General features: G+C 48.3%; 1 protein-coding gene across 1 annotated transcript; it reads left to right on the top strand.

The window, feature by feature from the left end:
- Window positions 1-1943: 1943 nt before the first annotated feature.
- Window positions 1944-17269, top strand: LOC106574464 (protein ADP-ribosylarginine hydrolase-like protein 1). Its single transcript, XM_014150360.2, has 7 exons — window positions 1944-2415; window positions 6594-6758; window positions 7021-7146; window positions 7775-7915; window positions 7996-8123; window positions 15942-16074; window positions 16241-17269. Exons 1-7 carry the CDS (start codon window positions 2202-2204, stop codon window positions 16408-16410), a joined length of 1077 nt encoding a protein of 358 aa, XP_014005835.1. The 5' UTR covers window positions 1944-2201; the 3' UTR covers window positions 16411-17269.
- The last annotated feature ends 155 nt before the right edge of the window (window positions 17270-17424 follow it).

Below are 17424 nucleotides of genomic sequence, written 5' to 3'. Positions count from 1 at the left end.
TACCCTCCCTTCCTCCAGCCCTCTAATCCAGCCCTCTAACCCTCCTACCATCCCTTCCTCCAGCCCTCTAATCCAGCCCTCTAACCCACCTACCCTCCCTTCCTCCAGCCCTCTAATCCAGCCCTCTAACCCTCCTACCCTCCCTTCCTCCAGCCCTCTAATCCAGCCCTCTAACCCTCCTACCCTCCCTTCCTCCAGGCCTCTAATCCAGCCCTCTAACCCTCCTACCCTCCCTTCCTCCAAGCCTCTAATCCAGCCCTCTAACCCTCCTACCCTCCCCTCCTCCTGCCCTCTAACCCTCCTACCCTCCCTTCCTCCAGCCCTCCCTTCCTCCAGCCCTCCCTTCCTCCAGCCCTCCCTTCCTCCAGCCCTCTAACCCTCCAGCCCTCTAACCCTCCAGCCCTCTAACCCTCCAGCCCTGGCTGTAGCCCTGGAGTTCTGGGGACGAGGGTATTGCCTTTTTAGGAGACACCTGATCGCAGCCCAGTGCCTCTACACACACAGAGACTGCTGATAAAGATGTGTGTGTGTGTGTGTCCTTGTGTGTTAGACTGAGTGAGAGAGAGTGACTGGTGATTAGGCTGATAGATGAGCTGGAGAGCTATGGGGGTGGGGACTGTACTGCTACCGTTCACAGTTAAAAAGAGCTCCAACCACGGCCCGTCCCCATCCAGTTTAGGAAGAACACACCATTAGACCATTAGATTACCAGACCAGAGAGCAACACAGCGTGTGACAGCGTCAGAGAGTGTCAGAGAGTCAGAGAGTCCCCTGAGGATAGGTGGACCAGACGGACAGTGGACTGTTGTTTACCAGCAGGCTGCGGAGAAGCTCTAGAAGCTCTGTCTGTTTAACCAGAGGAACACTTTCTCAGGCTTCTAGAAGAGGACTATAGTGTTTCTGAGAGACTCTGTCTACCTGGAGCCTGTGTTCTCTAGAACCCGTAGAGAGACTGTCTACCTGGAGCCTGTGTTCTCTAGAACCCGTAGAGAGAGACTGTCTACCTGGAGCCTGTGTTCTCTAGAACCCGTAGAGAGAGACTGTCTACCTGGAGCCTGTGTTCTCTAGAACCCGTAGAGAGAGACTGTCTACCTGGAGCCTGTGTTCTCTAGAACCCGTAGAGAGAGACTGTCTACCTGGAGCCTGTGTTCTCTAGAACCCGTAGAGAGAGACTGTCTACCTGGAGCCTGTGTTCTCTAGAACCCGTAGAGAGAGACTGTCTACCTGGAGCCTGTGTTCTCTAGAACCCGTAGAGAGAGACTGTCTACCTGGAGCCTGTGTTCTCTAGAACCCGTAGAGAGAGACTGTCTACCTGGAGCCTGTGTTCTCTAGAACCCGTAGAGAGAGACTGTCTACCTGGAGCCTGTGTTCTCTAGAACCCGTAGAGAGAGACTGTCTACCTGGAGCCTGTGTTCTCTAGAACCCGTAGAGAGACTGTCTACCTGGAGCCTGTGTTCTCTAGAACCCGTAGAGAGAGACTGTCTACCTGGAGCCTGTGTTCTCTAGAACCCGTAGAGAGAGACTGTCTACCTGGAGCCTGTGTTCTCTAGAACCCGTAGAGAGAGACTGTCTACCTGGAGCCTGTGTTCTCTAGAACCCGTAGAGAGAGACTGTCTACCTGGAGCCTGTGTTCTCTAGAACCCGTAGAGAGAGACTGTCTACCTGGAGCCTGTGTTCTCTAGAACCCGTAGAGAGAGACTGTCTACCTGGAGCCTGTGTTCTCTAGAACCCGTAGAGAGAGACTGTCTACCTGGAGCCTGTGTTCTCTAGAACCCGTAGAGAGAGACTGTCTACCTGGAGCCTGTGTTCTCTAGAACCCGTAGAGAGAGACTGTCTACCTGGAGCCTGTGTTCTCTAGAACCCGTAGAGAGAGACTGTCTACCTGGAGCCTGTGTTCTCTAGAACCCGTAGAGAGAGACTGTCTACCTGGAGCCTGTGTTCTCTAGAACCTGTAGAGAGAGACTGTCTACCTGGAGCCTGTGTTCTCTAGAACCCGTAGAGAGAGACTGTCTACCTGGAGCCTGTGTTCTCTAGAACCCGTAGAGAGAGACTGTCTACCTGGAGCCTGTGTTCTCTGTAGCTGCGTCAGTCAGTCGGTATAGAGAAGGACTGAAACTGAACTAGTCTTCCTATTGAAACCTACATTACAGCTCATTCTTCATTTTAGTCAAGGTTGGTGGGCATCTTGAACCCTAACCCTCATGGAGAAGTTCCAGGCTGGTATGGTCCTAGCGGGGGTGGGGGATGCCCTGGGCTACCGTAAGGGCCGCTGGGAGAGCTGCCCCTCTGGGCCACAGATCCAGAAAGAGCTGGCCTCTCTGGGGGGCCTTGGGGCTCTGAAACTGGACCCTGACAACTGGCCCCTCAGTGACGGAGCCCTGATGCACATGACCACCGCTGAGGCCCTCATCACAGGTGAGGACAGTACATACCCACAGAGGTTAGATATGGGGGGGTAGAGGGTTAGGGGACGTAGGGGGTTAGGGGCGTAGAGGGTTAGGGGACGTAGAGGGTTAGGGGACGTAGAGGGTTAGGGGCGTAGAGGGTTAGGGGCGTAGAGGGTTAGGGGCGTAGAGGGTTAGGGGACGTAGAGGGTTAGGGGACGTAGAGGGTTAGGGGACGTGAGGGTTAGGGGACGTAGAGGGTTAGGGGCGTAGAGGGTTAGGGGCGTAGAGGGTTAGGGGACGTAGAGGGTTGGGGGGCGTAGAGGGTTGGGGGACGTAGAGGGTTAGGGGAGGTAGAGGGTTAGGGGACGTGAGGGTTAGGGGGCGTAGAGGGTTAGGGGACGTAGAGGGTTAGGGGCGTAGAGGGTTAGGGGCGTAGAGGGTTAGGGGCGTAGAGGGTTAGGGGCGTAGAGGGTTAGGGGACGTGAGGGTTAGGGGACGTAGAGGGTTAGGGGACGAGAGGGTTAGGGGGCGTAGAGGGTTAGGGGCGTAGAGGGTTAGGGGACGTAGAGGGTTAGGGGACGTGAGGGTTAGGGGACGAGAGGGTTAGGGGCGTAGAGGGTTAGGGGCGTAGAGGTTAGGGGACGTAGAGGGTTGGGGACGTAGAGGGTTGGGGGACGTAGAGGGTTAGGGGAGGTAGAGGGTTAGGGGGAGGTAGAGGGTTAGGGGAGGTAGAGGGTTAGGGGACGTGAGGGTTAGGGGACGTAGAGGGTTAGGGGAGGTAGAGGGTTAGGGGAGGTAGAGGGTTAGGGGAGGTAGAGGGTTAGGGGAGGTAGAGGGTTAGGGGACGTAGGGGGTTGGGGGACGTAGTGGGTTGGGGGGCGTAGAGGGTTGGGGGACGTACCTAAACTCTCCTCAATCACACACACACCTGTCCAGTCTGATTTTACACAGAGACCAGAATAGCAGTCTGTGGAAACTCCTAATCACTCAATGGGACATATTTCTTCCGGACAATGCCTGGCTGACACCATAATCCCTATAGCAGTCAGAAATGACTCAGCGCAGGCCGTAATCCCAAACACCTTCACATGTCATCACATCTACTCTTAATCTCTTCATCAGAGGAGTCTAGCCCAGATCTGTTTGTGCTGTCTTGCCAACTCCTATGCTCATGGCAATGGAATTGGCAAGACCATAGTTAACAGTTGTGGAAAAAGTACCCAATTGTCATACTTGATTAAAAATAAAGATGCCTTAATAGAAAATGACTCAAGTAAAAGTGAAAGTCACCCGGTAAAATACTACTTGAGTAAAAGTATTTGGTTTTAAATATACTTCAGTTTCAAAAATAAATGTAATTGCTAAAATATATCGCCAGATCAGAGGCAGTAGGGATGAACAAAGATGTTCTCTTGATAAGTGTGTGAATTAGACCATTTTTCTGTCCTGCTAAGCATTCAAAATGTAAGGAGTAAAAAGTAAATCATTTCCTTTAGGAATGTAGTGAAGTAAAAGTAAAAGTTGTGAAAAATATAAATAGTAAATTAAAGTACAGACTACTTACGTACAAACTACTTAAGTAGTACTTTTAAGTATTTTTACTTGGAAGTACTTTACACAACTGGGAGTTAGCAAGACAGCAGGAACAGATCTGGGACCAGTTCTATAGGGGGACAGCACACATGTCTCCTACCGACCGCTGACCTGGAGTCTGGAGCTGCCAGATCAGATAAGTCCAAAATAGAACTAGGGAGGAGAACATGAGCCTGTCCTCAGGCAGAGGAGAACAATAGAGAGACCAGGTCTCATCACAGTAGCTATCCCCCTTGGTGATCCTGTATCGTATTTGGCCGGTGGATTGTGTTCAAAGCCAGCAGTGCTCCTATAGAGAGATGACAGCCTTACGGATAAGCCTGCTGCTTAGCCGCATTCCAACAACACAGCCTGGCATGTGTCCCAAATGGCACCCTATTCCCTATGTAGTGCACTACTTTTGACCAGCCACCCACTCCATAAGACTAGCGCACTATATAAGGAATAGGGTGTAATTTGGGACTCTCACCAAGTCAGGCCAGACAACCACCATGAATCACTGAAACTGACAGGAGCTGGAAGCAAACAATACTGATCTGATCTATAGCACAGATCATGGAGGAGGTGGGGAGAGGAGAGGAAGAGAGGAGAGGAGGACAGGAGGAGGTGGGGAGTAGAGAGGAGGAGGAGGAGGGTGATGGAAGATTTCAGTGTATCTAGTCTTGGCCCACGCAGGTATAGGCCTATGTTATAAACTCTGATCTGGGTCCATATTCACAAAAGATCTAGGAGTACTGATGTGGTATCTGTGTTTCTTGTTAGATTATAATGAATGGACAGATAGGAAATGATCCTAGATCAGCACTCCTACTCTGAAACGCTTAATACACACCGTCCTGATCCATATACCACAGGGGACAGTAATGTATCTCTTGGCCCGCGCAAGTATAGGCCTTTATTACAGCCTAGGCCGGCCTACGTATCATGAGAACAGTGATGCTGGGCATGTATTTTTAAAGCATCCCAAAGAAGGATGCATAGAGAAGAGGGTTAAATTTAGGAGGTAGACAGTGTGGTGAATAGGGTTATGTTTAGGAGGTAGACAGTGTAGAGAATAGGGTTATGTTTAGGAGGTAGACAGTGGAGAGAATAAGGTTCTATTTAGGAGGTAGACAGTGGAGAGAATAAGGTTCTATTTAGGAGGTAGACAATGTAGAGAATAGGGTTCTATTTAGGAGGTAGACAGTGTAGAGAATAGGGTTCTGTCCATGTTATCTTATTCATTATGACCTAACATGTAGAAATGGTCCTAGATCAGTGCTCTTACTTTGAGATGCTTTGTGAATATCAAACCTGATGTGTAACAAAGCATAGGTCAAACAGCAACAAGTACCCAACATCAAACCCCTCCTTGATAAAGTAGGGATGTATACAACCCTATCCGGCTCGAAGGACCATGAAAAAGAGACGGATAGGAACAATTGTCCTGGAACAAGGGGAAAGGGCTTCAGAGATGGTACATCAAGACATGACTGGTTAGATTGCAGGCAACTGGTTCTAAACACAGGTTCTGTTCCAAATGGCACCCTTTTCCCATAGTCCACTATTTCTGACTAGGGCCTATTCCACATGGTGCACTACGTTTGACCCGAGCCAGATGGGCCCTGGTCAGAAGTAATGCACTATAATAGAGGGTGCCATTTAGGAGCCAGACAGTGTAGAGAATAGGGTTCTATTTAGGAGGTAGACAGTGTAGAGAATAGGGTTATATTTAGGAGGTAGACAGTGTAGTGAAGGGTATTCACACCGCTTGTCTTGTCTGGTAAACTAGGATGAGAAGATGGAATGAATGATTTTCATTCAGTTATTTTGACACCAGTAATCCCCCCATCACTCCTCTTCTTTACGCCCACACTGACTGGAACAGCCCATCCCTCTCTCCCTGACACCCGTCTGGTTCCTCCATGTCCTGGGTGTGAGTCCCTGAGCCCAAAGCCCTCTGCTCCTGAATCAGAGGTGACAAACACACACACACACACACACACACACACACACACACACACACACACACACACACACACACACCACACAAATGACACACACAAAAGCATATGCACAAACCCATGATTCACACGTGTGGAGCCCCCCCCAGCAGATCACATGGTATAATCTAAGCACAGCAGGCTGAACATCAAAACATAGACTCTCATCTGGCTGGTACGTCCCCCCATGGACAGACAGTGTCTGACTCCCAACCACTGTGTGTGTGTGTGTGTGTGTGTGTGTGTGTGTGTGTGTGTGTGTGTGTGTGTGTGTGTGTGTGTGTCTACCTTTTCACAGTATGCATCATGATGCATAGTTGGCCCTTTGCAAGTGTATTTAATGACAAGCTTCCAGACTGATCGATTTACAGTTGTTTACTGTGTTGTTGTGTAAACTGTGATGTGTTAACTGTGCTGTGTGTAAACTGTGATGTGGTAACTATGCTGTGTGTAAACTGTGATGTGTTAACTGTGCTGTGTGTAAACTGTGATGTGTTAACTGTGCTGTGTGTAAACTGTGATGTGGTAACTATGCTGTGTGTAAACTGTGATGTGGTAACTATGCTGTGTGTAAACTGTGATGTGTTAACTGTGCTGTGTGTAAACTGTGATGTGTTCTGTGTTGTTCCAGACTACTGGTGTTTGGAGGACCTCTACAGGGAGCTGGTAAGGGTGTATGTTGAGGCCATGGCGTCTCTCCAGGGTCGCCCTCCTGACCCAGCCACCGTGGAGGGATGTGCTCACCTCAAACCCAACAACTTCCTGCTGGCCTGGCACACGCCCTTCAATGAGAAAGGTCAGAGGTCACAACAGACCCCTGATGGTGACATGGTTTAGTAGGGTTCAGTTAAACCTGCACATGTGCAGTCTCTCTCTTTGTCTCTCCATGTGGTCACTGTCCTGGTGGGTTCTCTCCATGTGGTCACTGTCCTGGTGGGTTCTGGTGGGTTCTCTCCATGTGGTCATTGTCATGATGGGTTCTGGTGGGTTCTCTCCATGTGGTCATTGTTCTGGTGGGTTCTCTCCATGTAGTCATTGTCCTGACGGGTTCTCTCCAGGTTCTGGGTTTGGAGCAGCCACCAAGGCCATGTGTGTGGGGATGAAGTACTGGCAGCCTGAGAGGCTAGACAACCTAGTGGAGGTCAGCATTGAGACGGGGCGCATGACCCACAACCACCCTACAGGTACCATACACCATGACCCACAACCACCCTACAGGTACCATACACCATGACCCACAACCACCCTACAGGTACCATACACCATGACCCACAACCACCCTACAGGTACCATACACCATGACCCACAACCACCCTACAGGTACCATACACCATGACCCACAACCACCCTACAGGTACCATACACCATGACCCACAACCACCCTACAGGTACCATACACCATGACCCACAACCACCCTACAGGTACCATACACCATGACCCACAACCACCCTACAGGTACCATACACCATGACCCACAACCACCCTACAGGTACCATACACCATGACCCACAACCACCCTACAGGTACCATACACCATGACCCACAACCACCCTACAGGTACCATACACCATGACCCACAACCACCCTACAGGTACCATAGGCTAGACATTATAGTATAGCCTGTTGTATAACTAGCCTGGTCCCACATCTGTTTGTGCTGTCTTGCTCTAGTGATTAGCCTGGGGACGAGGTTAGTGTCTTACCAACTCCTATAGGGAAGACAACAGCAACAGATCTGGGAGTGGGCTCACTGGATTTACCTGGTTTCACCATCTATAATGACATAACACTGACCTGGCTGACTCCAACAGGTTTCCTGGGCTCTCTGACCACGGCTCTGTTTGCGTCGTACGCGGTGCAGGGCAAACCACTGGTGACCTGGGGTCGCGACCTCATGAAGGTCATCCCCAAGGCTGAGGAGTACTGTAAGAAGACCATACGCCACATGGCAGGTGTGTGTGTGTGTGTGTGTGTTTGTGTGTGTGTGTGTGTGTGTGTAATTAAATGGTACTGTATGTCGTGTCCACTGCAGAGTACCAGGAGAAGTGGTTCTACTTCGAGGCTAAGTGGCAGTTCTACCTGGAGGAGAGAGGCGTGGAGGAGGAGGGGCAGAACAAGCCACTGTTTCCTGACACCTACAACGCTGAGGAGACAGACAAGGTCATCTATTGGTTCCACTCTACCTGGCAAACTGGATATTTAAAGATATTTCAAATCAAATGTATTTATAAAGCCCTTCTTACATCAGCTGATATCTCAAAGTACTGTACAGAAACCCAGCCTAAAACCCCAAACAGCAAGCAATGCAGGTGTAGAAGCATGGTGGATAGGAAAAACTCCCTAGAAAGGCCAGAACCTAGGAAGAAACCTAGAGAGGAACCAGGCTATGAGGGGTGGCCAGTCCTCTTCTGGCTGTGCCGGGTGGAGATTATAACAGAACATGGCCAAGATGTTCAAATGTTCATAGATGACCAACAGGGTCAAATAATAATAATCACAGTGGTTGTCGAGGGTGCAACAAGTCAGCACCTCAGGAGTAAATGCCAGTTGGCTTTTCATAGCCGATCATTGAGAGTATCTCTACCGCTCCTGCTGTCTCTAGAGAGTTGAAAACAGCAGGTCTGGGACAGGTAGCACGTTCGGTGAACAGGTCAGGGTTCCATAGCCGCAGGCAGAACAGTTGAAACTGGAGCAGCAGCACGGCCAGGTGGACTGGGGACAGCAAGGAGTCATCAGGCCAGGTAGTCTTGAGGCATGGTCATAGGGCTCAGGTCCTCCGAGAGAGAGAAAGAAATAAAGAATTAGAGAGAGCATACTTAAATTCACACAGGACACCGGATAAGACAGGGGAAATACTCCAGATAAAGACTGACCCTAGCCCCCCGACACATAAACTACTGCAGCATAAATACTGGAGGCTGAGACAGGAGGGGTCAGGAGACACTATGGCCCCATCCGACGATACCCCCGGACAGGGCCAAACAGGCAGGATATAACCCCACCCACTTTGCCAAAGCAAAGTGTACACCACTAGATGGATATCTTCAACCACCAACTTACCATCCTGAGACAAGGACGAGTATAGCCCACAAAGATCTCCGCCTCGGCACAACCCAAGGGGGGGCGCCAACCCAGACAGGAAGATCACGTCAGTGACTCAACCCACTCAAGTGACGCACCCCTCCTAGGGACGGCATGGAAGAGCACCAGTAAGCCAGTGACTCAGCCCCCGTAATAGAATCCCAGTGGAGAGAGGGGAACCGGCCAGGCAGAGACAGCAAGGGCAGTTCGTTGCTCCAGTGCCTTTCCGTTCACCTTCACACTCCTGGGCCAGACTACACTCAATCATAGGACCTACTGAAGAGATGAGTCTTCAATAAAGACTTAAAGATTGAGACCGAGTCTGTGTCTCTCACATGGGTAGGCAGACCATTCCATAAAAATTGAGCTCTATAGGAGAAAGCCCTGCCTCCAGCTGTTTGCTTAGAAATTCTAGGGATAATATGGAGGCCTGCATCTTGTGACCGTAGCGTACGTGTAGGTATGTACGGCAGGACCAAATCGGAAAGATGGGTAGGAGCAAGCCCATGTAATGCTTTGTAGGTTAGCAGGAAAACCTTGAAATAAGCCCTTGCCTTAACAGGAAGCCAGTGTAGAGAGGCTAGCACTGGAGTAATATGATCACATTTTTTGGTTCTAGTCAAGATTCTAGCAGCCGTGTTCAGCACTAACTGAAGTTTATTCAGTGCTTTATCCGGGTAGCCGGAAAGTAGAGCATTGCAGTAGTCTAACCTAGATGTGACAAAAGCATGGATTCATTTTTCTGCATCATTTTTGGACAGAAAGTTTGTGATTTTTGCAATGTTACGTAGATGGAAAAAAGCTGTCCTTGAAACAGGCTTGATATGTTCGTCAAAAGAGAGATCAAGGTCCAGAGTAACGCCGAGGTCCTTCAAAGTTTTACTTGAGACGACTGTACAACCATCAAGATTAATTGTCAGATTTAACAGAAGATCTCTTTGTTTCTTGGGACCTAGAACAAGCATCTCTGTTTTGTCCGAGTTTAAAAGTAGAACATTTGCAGCCATCCACTTCCTTATGTCTGAAACACAGGCTTCCAGCGAGGGCAATTTGACAGATGTATTTGACCAAGCTGTGTTCTCTCTACAGGTGTAGAAGTATTTAACTCAGGTGTGTTCTCCTCTCCAGGTGTAGAAGTAATTAACTCAGGTGTGTTCTCCTCTCTACAGGTGTAGAAGTATTTAACTCAGGTGTGTTCTCCTCTCTCCAGGTGTAGAAGTATTTAACTCAGGTGTGTTCTCCTCTCTCCAGGTGTAGAAGTATTTAACTCAGGTGTGTTCTCCTCTCCAGGTGTAGAAGTATATAACTCAGGTGTGTTCTCCTCTCCAGGTGTAGAAATATTTAACTCAGGTGTGTTCTCCTCTCTCCAGGTGTAGAAGTATTTAACTCAGGTGTGTTTTCCTCTCCAGGTGTAGAAGTATATAACTCAGGTGTGTTCTCCTCTCTCCAGGTGTAGAAGTATTTAACTCAGGTGTGTTCTCCTCTCTCCAGGTGTAGAAGTATTTAACTCAGGTGTGTTCTCCTCTCCAGGTGTAGAAGTATTTAACTCAGGTGTGTTCTCTCTCTCCAGGTGTAGAAGTATTTACCTCAGGTGTGTTCTCATCTCTCCAGGTGTAGAAGTATTTAACTCAGGTGTGTTCTCCTTTCTCCAGGTGTAGAAGTATTTAACCCAGGTGTGTTCTCCACTCTCCAGGTGTAGAAGTATTTAACTCAGGTGTGTTCTCCTCTCCAGGTGTAGAAGTATTTACCTCAGGTGTGTTCTCCACTCTCCAGGTGTAGAAGTATTTACCTCAGGTGTGTTCTCCTCTCCAGGTGTAGAAGTATTTAACTCAGGTGTGTTCTCCTCTCTCCAGGTGTAGAAGTATATAACTCAGGTGTGTTCTCATCTCTCCAGGTGTAGAAGTATTTAACTCAGGTGTGTTTTCCTCTCCAGGTGTAGAAGTATTTAACTCAGGTGTGTTCTCCTCTCTCCAGGTGTAGAAGTATTTAACTCAGGTGTGTTCTCCTCTCTCCAGGTGTAGAAGTATTTAACTCAGGTGTGTTCTCCTCTCCAGGTGTAGAAGTATTTAACTCAGGTGTGTTCTCCTCTCTCCAGGTGTAGAAGTATTTACCTCAGGTGTGTTCTCCTCTCTCCAGGTGTAGAAGTATTTAACTCAGGTGTGTTCTCCTCTCTCCAGGTGTAGAAGTATTTACCTCAGGTGTGTTCTCCTCTCCAGGTGTAGAAGTATTTAACTCAGGTGTGTTCTCCTCTCTCCAGGTGTAGAAGTATACTGCTCAAAAAAATAAAGGGAACACTTAAACAACACATCCTAGATCTGAATGAAAGAAATAATCTTATGAAATACTTTTTTCTTTACATAGTTGAATGTGCTGACAACAAAATCACACAAAAATAATCAATGGAAATCCAATTTATCAACCCATGGAGGTCTGGATTTGGAGTCACACTCAAAATTAAAGTGTAAAACCACACTACAGGCTGATCCAACTTTGATGTAATGTCCTTAAAACAAGTCAAAATGAGGCTCAGTAGTGTGTGTGGCCTCCACGTGCCTGTATGACCTCCCTACAACGCCTGGGCATGCTCCTGATGAGGTGGCGGATGGTCTCCTGAGGGATCTCCTCCCAGACCTGGACTAAAGCATCCGCCAACTCCTGGACAGTCTGTGGTGCAACGTGACGTTGGTGGATGGAGCGAGACATGATGTCCCAGATGTGCTCAATTGGATTCAGGTCTGGGGAACGGGCGGGCCAGTCCATAGCATCAATGCCTTGCTCTTGCAGGAACTGCTGACACACTCCAGCCACATGAGGTCTAGCATTGTCTTGCATTAGGAGGAACCCAGGGCCAACCGCACCAGCATATGGTCTCACAAGGGGTCTGAGGATCTCATCTCGGTACCTAATGGCAGTCAGGCTACCTCTGGCGAGCACATGGAGGGCTGTGCGGCCCCCCAAAGAAATGCCACCCCACACCATGACTGACCCACCGCCAAACCGGTCATGCTGGAGGATGTTGCAGGCAGCAGAACGTTCTCCACGGCGTCTCCAGACTCTGTCACGTCTGTCACATGCTCAGTGTGAACCTGCTTTCATCTGTGAAGAGCACAGGGCGCCAGTGGCGAATTTGCCAATCTTGGTGTTCTCTGGCAAATGCCAAACGTCCTGCACGGTGTTGGGCTGTAAGCACAACCCCCACCTGTGGACGTCGGGCCCTCATACCACCCTCATGGAGTCTGTTTCTGACCGTTTGAGCAGACACATGCACATTTGTGGCCTGCTGGAGGTCATTTTGCAGGGCTCTGGCAGTGCTTCTCCTGCTCCTCCTTGCACAAAGGCGGAGGTAGCGGTCCTGCTGCTGGGTTGTTGCCCTCCTACGGCCTCCTCCACGTCTCCTGATGTACTGGCCTGTCTCCTGGTAGCGCCTCCATGCTCTGGACACTACGCTGACAGACACAGCAAAGCTTCTTGCCATAGCTCGCATTGATGTGCCATCCTGGATGAGCTGCACTACCTGAGCCACTTGTGTGGGTTGTAGACTCCGTCTCATGCTACCACTAGAGTGAAAGCACCGCCAGCATTCAAAAGTGACCAAAACATCAGCCAGGAAGCATAGGAACTGAGAAGTGGTCTTTGCTCCCCACCTGCAGAACCACTCCTTTATTGGGGGTGTCTTGCTAATTGCCTATAATTTCCACCTGTTGTCTATTCCATTTGCACAACAGCATGTGAAATTTATTGTCAATCAGTGTTGCTTCCTAAGTGGACAGTTTGATTTCACAGAAGTGTGATTGACTTGGGAGTTACATTGTGTTGTTTAAGTGTTCCCTTTATTTTTTTGAGCAGTGTATTTACCTCAGGTGTGTTCTCCTCTCTCCAGGTGTAGAAGTATTTAACTCAGGTGTGTTCTCCTCTCCAGGTGTAGAAGTATATAACTCAGGTGTGTTCTCCTCTCCAGGTGTAGAAGTATTTAACTCAGGTGTGTTCTCCTCTCTCCAGGTGTAGAAGTATTTAACTCAGGTGTGTTCTCCTCTCCAGGTGTAGAAGTATTTAACTCAGGTGTGTTCTCCTCTCTCCAGGTGTAGAAGTATTTAACCCAGGTGTGTTCTCCTCTCCAGGTGTAGAAGTATTTAACTCAGGTGTGTTCTCCTCTCTCCAGGTGTATAAGTATTTAACTCAGGTGTGTTCTCCTCTCTCCAGGTGTAGAAGTATTTAACTCAGGTGTGTTCTCCTCTCTCCAGGTGTAGAAGTATTTAACTCAGGTGTGTTCTCCTCTCTCCAGGTGTAGAAGTATTTAACTCAGGTGTGTTTTCCTCTCCAGGTGTAGAAGTATTTAACTCAGGTGTGTTCTCCTCTCTCCAGGTGTAGAAGTATTTACCTCAGGTGTGTTCTCCTCTCCAGGTGTAGAAGTATTTAACTCAGGTGTGTTCTCCTCTCCAGGTGTAGAAGTATTTAACTCAGGTGTGTTCTCATCTCTTCAGGTGTAGAAGTATTTAACTCAGGTGTGTTCTCCTCTCCAGGTGTAGAAGTATATAACTCAGGTGTGTTCTCCTCTCCAGGTGTAGAAGTATATAACTCAGGTGTGTTCTCCTCTCCAGGTGTAGAAGTATTTAACCCAGGTGTGTTCTCCTCTCCAGGTGTAGAAGTATTTAACTCAGGTGTGTTCTCCTCTCCAGGTGTAGAAGTATTTAACTCAGGTGTGTTCTCCTCTCTCCAGGTGTAGAAGTATATAACTCAGGTGTGTTCTCCTCTCCAGGTGTAGAAGTATTTAACTCAGGTGTGTTCTCCTCTCCAGGTGTAGAAGTATTTAACTCAGGTGTGTTCTCCTCGCCAGGTGTAGAAGTATTTAACTCAGGTGTGTTCTCCTCTCTCCAGGTGTAGAAGTATTTAACTCAGGTGTGTTCTCCTCTCTCCAGGTGTAGAAGTATTTAACTCAGGTGTGTTCTCCTCTCCAGGTGTAGAAGTATTTAACTCAGGTGTGTTCTCCTCTCTCCAGGTGTAGAAGTATTTAACTCAGGTGTGTTCTCCTCTCCAGGTGTAGAAGTATTTAACTCAGGTGTGTTCTCCTCTCCAGGTGTAGAAGTATTTAACTCAGGTGTGTTCTCCTCTCCAGGTGTAGAAGTATATAACTCAGGTGTGTTCTCCTCTCTCCAGGTGTAGAAGTATTTAACTCAGGTGTGTTCTCCTCTCCAGGTGTAGAAGTATTTAACTCAGGTGTGTTCTCCTCTCCAGGTGTAGAAGTATATAACTCAGGTGTGTTCTCCTCTCTCCAGGTGTAGAAGTATTTAACTCAGGCGTGTTCTCCTCTCTCCAGGTGTAGAAGTATTTAACTCAGGTGTGTTCTCCTCTCTCCAGGTGTAGAAGTATATAACTCAGGTGTGTTCTCCTCTCTCCAGGTGTAGAAGTATTTAACTCAGGTGTGTTCTCCTCTCCAGGTGTAGAAGTATTTAACTCAGGTGTGTTCTCCTCTCCAGGTGTAGAAGTATTTAACTCAGGTGTGTTCTCCTCTCTCCAGGTGTAGAAGTATTTAACTCAGGCGTGTTCTCCTCTCTCCAGGTGTAGAAGTATTTAACTCAGGTGTGTTCTCCTCTCCAGGTGTAGAAGTATATAACTCAGGCGTGTTCTCCTCTCTCCAGGTGTAGAAGTATTTAACTCGGGTGTGTTCTCCTCTCCAGGTGTAGAAGTATTTAACTCAGGTGTGTTCTCCTCTCTCCAGGTGTAGAAGTATTTAACTCAGGCGTGTTCTCCTCTCTCCAGGTGTAGAAGTATTTAACTCAGGTGTGTTCTCCTCTCCAGGTGTAGAAGTATATAACTCAGGCGTGTTCTCCTCTCTCCAGGTGTAGAAGTATTTAACTCGGGTGTGTTCTCCTCTCCAGGTGTAGAAGTATTTAACTCGGGTGTGTTCTCCTCTCTCCAGGTGTAGAAGTATTTAACTCGGGTGTGTTCTCCTCTCCAGGTGTAGAAGTATTTAACTCAGGTGTGTTCTCCTCTCTCCAGGTGTAGAAGTATTTAACCCAGGTGTGTTCTCCTCTCTCCAGGTGTAGAAGTATTTAACCCAGGTGTGTTCTCCTCTCTCCAGGTGTAGAAGTATTTAACTCAGGTGTGTTCTCCTCTCTCCAGGTGTAGAAGTATTTAACTCAGGTGTGTTCTCCTCTCCAGGTGTAGAAGTATTTAACTCAGGTGTGTTCTCCTCTCCAGGTGTAGAAGTATTTACCTCAGGTGTGTTCTCCTCTCCAGGTGTAGAAGTATTTACCTCAGGTGTGTTCTCCTCTCCAGGTGTAGAAGTATTTAACTCAGGTGTGTTCTCCTCTCTCCAGGTGTAGAAGTATTTAACTCAGGTGTGTTCTCCTCTCCAGGTGTAGAAGTATTTAACTCAGGTGTGTTCTCCTCTCCAGGTGTAGAAGTATTTAACTCAGGTGTGTTCTCCTCTCTCCAGGTGTAGAAGTATTTAACTCAGGTGTGTTCTCCTCTCCAGGTGTAGAAGTATTTAACTCAGGTGTGTTCTCCTCTCTCCAGGTGTAGAAGTATTTACCTCAGGTGTGTTCTCCTCTCCAGGTGTAGAAGTATTTAACTCAGGTGTGTTCTCCTCTCTCCAGGTGTAGAAGTATTTACCTCAGGTGTGTTCTCCTCTCCAGGTGTAGAAGTATTTAACTCAGGTGTGTTCTCCTCTCTCCAGGTGTAGAAGTATTTAAAGTATTTACCTCAGGTGTGTTCTCCTCTCCAGGTGTAGAAGTATTTAACTCAGGTGTGTTCTCCTCTCTCCAGGTGTAGAAGTATTTAACTCAGGTGTGTTCTCCTCTCTCCAGGTGTAGAAGTATTTAAAGTATTTACCTCAGGTGTGTTCTCCTCTCTCCAGGTGTAGAAGTATTTAACCCAGGTGTGTTCTCCTCTCTCCAGGTGTATAAGCGCTGGAGCTCAGAGGGCCGGGCTGGACGGAGGGGTCATGATGCTCCCATGATAGCCTACGATGCTCTCCTGGCCTCAGGCTCCGACTGGACCCAGCTCTGCCGCCGCGCCATGTTCCACGGAGGTGGGCTGTGTGTGTGTGCATTTGTTTGTTGTCCGTGTAAGTAGTCTATATAAGAGTTGTGTAGGTAAGTGTGTGTGTGTTCTTGTTGTGTTTGTATATTTATTTGTGTGTGTGTGTGTGTCCTTGCCATTAGTATCTTCTCTGACCTAGTCATTGTGTCCCCCAGGGGAGAGCAGTGCCACAGGGCTGATAGCAGGCTGTCTGTATGGTCTCCTGTTCGGCCTGTCCCAGGTCCCTGAAGGGCTGCACCAGTATGTGGACCGACGCACGCGACTGGAGGAGCTCGGAGCCGAGCTGTACAAGGCAGCCTCCGCAGAGAGGAGCACAGAAAAGTAACACCACCACCCTGCCCACACCGCCCTCTTCTGGCCGACATAGGAACTACACATGAATGACTCCACCATGGCTGGCTACTGGCTGCTCACCTACCTACCAGTGGAGGCTGCTGGGAGGAGCTATAGGAAGACGGCTCATTGTAATGGTTGAAGGGGAATACATATGCTACTGTTCCATTTATTCCATTCCAGCCATTACGATGAGCCTGTCCTTCTATATCTCCTCCTACCAGCCTCCTCTGCTACCTACCTATCCCACAGCACTGCAGCCCCCCCTAGCCCGGCCTGTACCCTCCTCTCTATCTCTCTCTCTCAACTGCTCCTGCTGGGGTCTCTGGAATAGTTCTGTTCCCTTTCCAGTTCCAGAAGTGTTTTGTTTAAAAAAAAATAATAAAGTCATTCATGTGGAACTGAATCAGAATCAGAATTGGAACTCCTAAACTGGATATGTAATGTAACTATTCCATAGATTCCAGAGTGTGTTCTCATCTATAGATGAACATGGATGAACTAACATCCCTACATACTGTACATACACCGGTCCTGGGTTTAAAACGTGATTGTAGACAAAGAAGACGGTCCTGTGTAAATGTGATTTAAACAACAGGCTTGTTATTAGTCTGTCCCCCCCATATAGTATATGTTCCCTATATAGTGCACTACTTTTGACCTGAACCCTATGTGCCCAGGTCAAAGGTAGTGCCCTAGGGTGTTATTTGGGATCCACTCTTAGTCTGTTATTTGTACTCATCTCATGTTTTGGTTTATTATTGTCTGCTGTGGATTCACCACGAGTGACATGGTGCCTGCCATGATAATAATCGTGTTGTTATCAGATTAAAGTGGATATCTATATATTACCTCTGAGGTCCGCGTCTCTCTTTGCTACTGTCTTTATAATGCTGTAGAGGTCAGAGGTCAATCCTAACTAACACCGGTGATGTGTCCCAATAATATCTCCTTTCTGCCGAAGTGTGCACTCCACCACCATATTCTGTCCACCACATTTCTTATA

The sequence above is a fragment of the Salmo salar genome, chromosome ssa16 (genome assembly GCF_905237065.1).
Source record: "Salmo salar chromosome ssa16, Ssal_v3.1, whole genome shotgun sequence".
NCBI lineage: Eukaryota > Metazoa > Chordata > Actinopteri > Salmoniformes > Salmonidae > Salmo > Salmo salar.
This window is presented reverse-complemented; position numbering and strand designations above follow the sequence as displayed.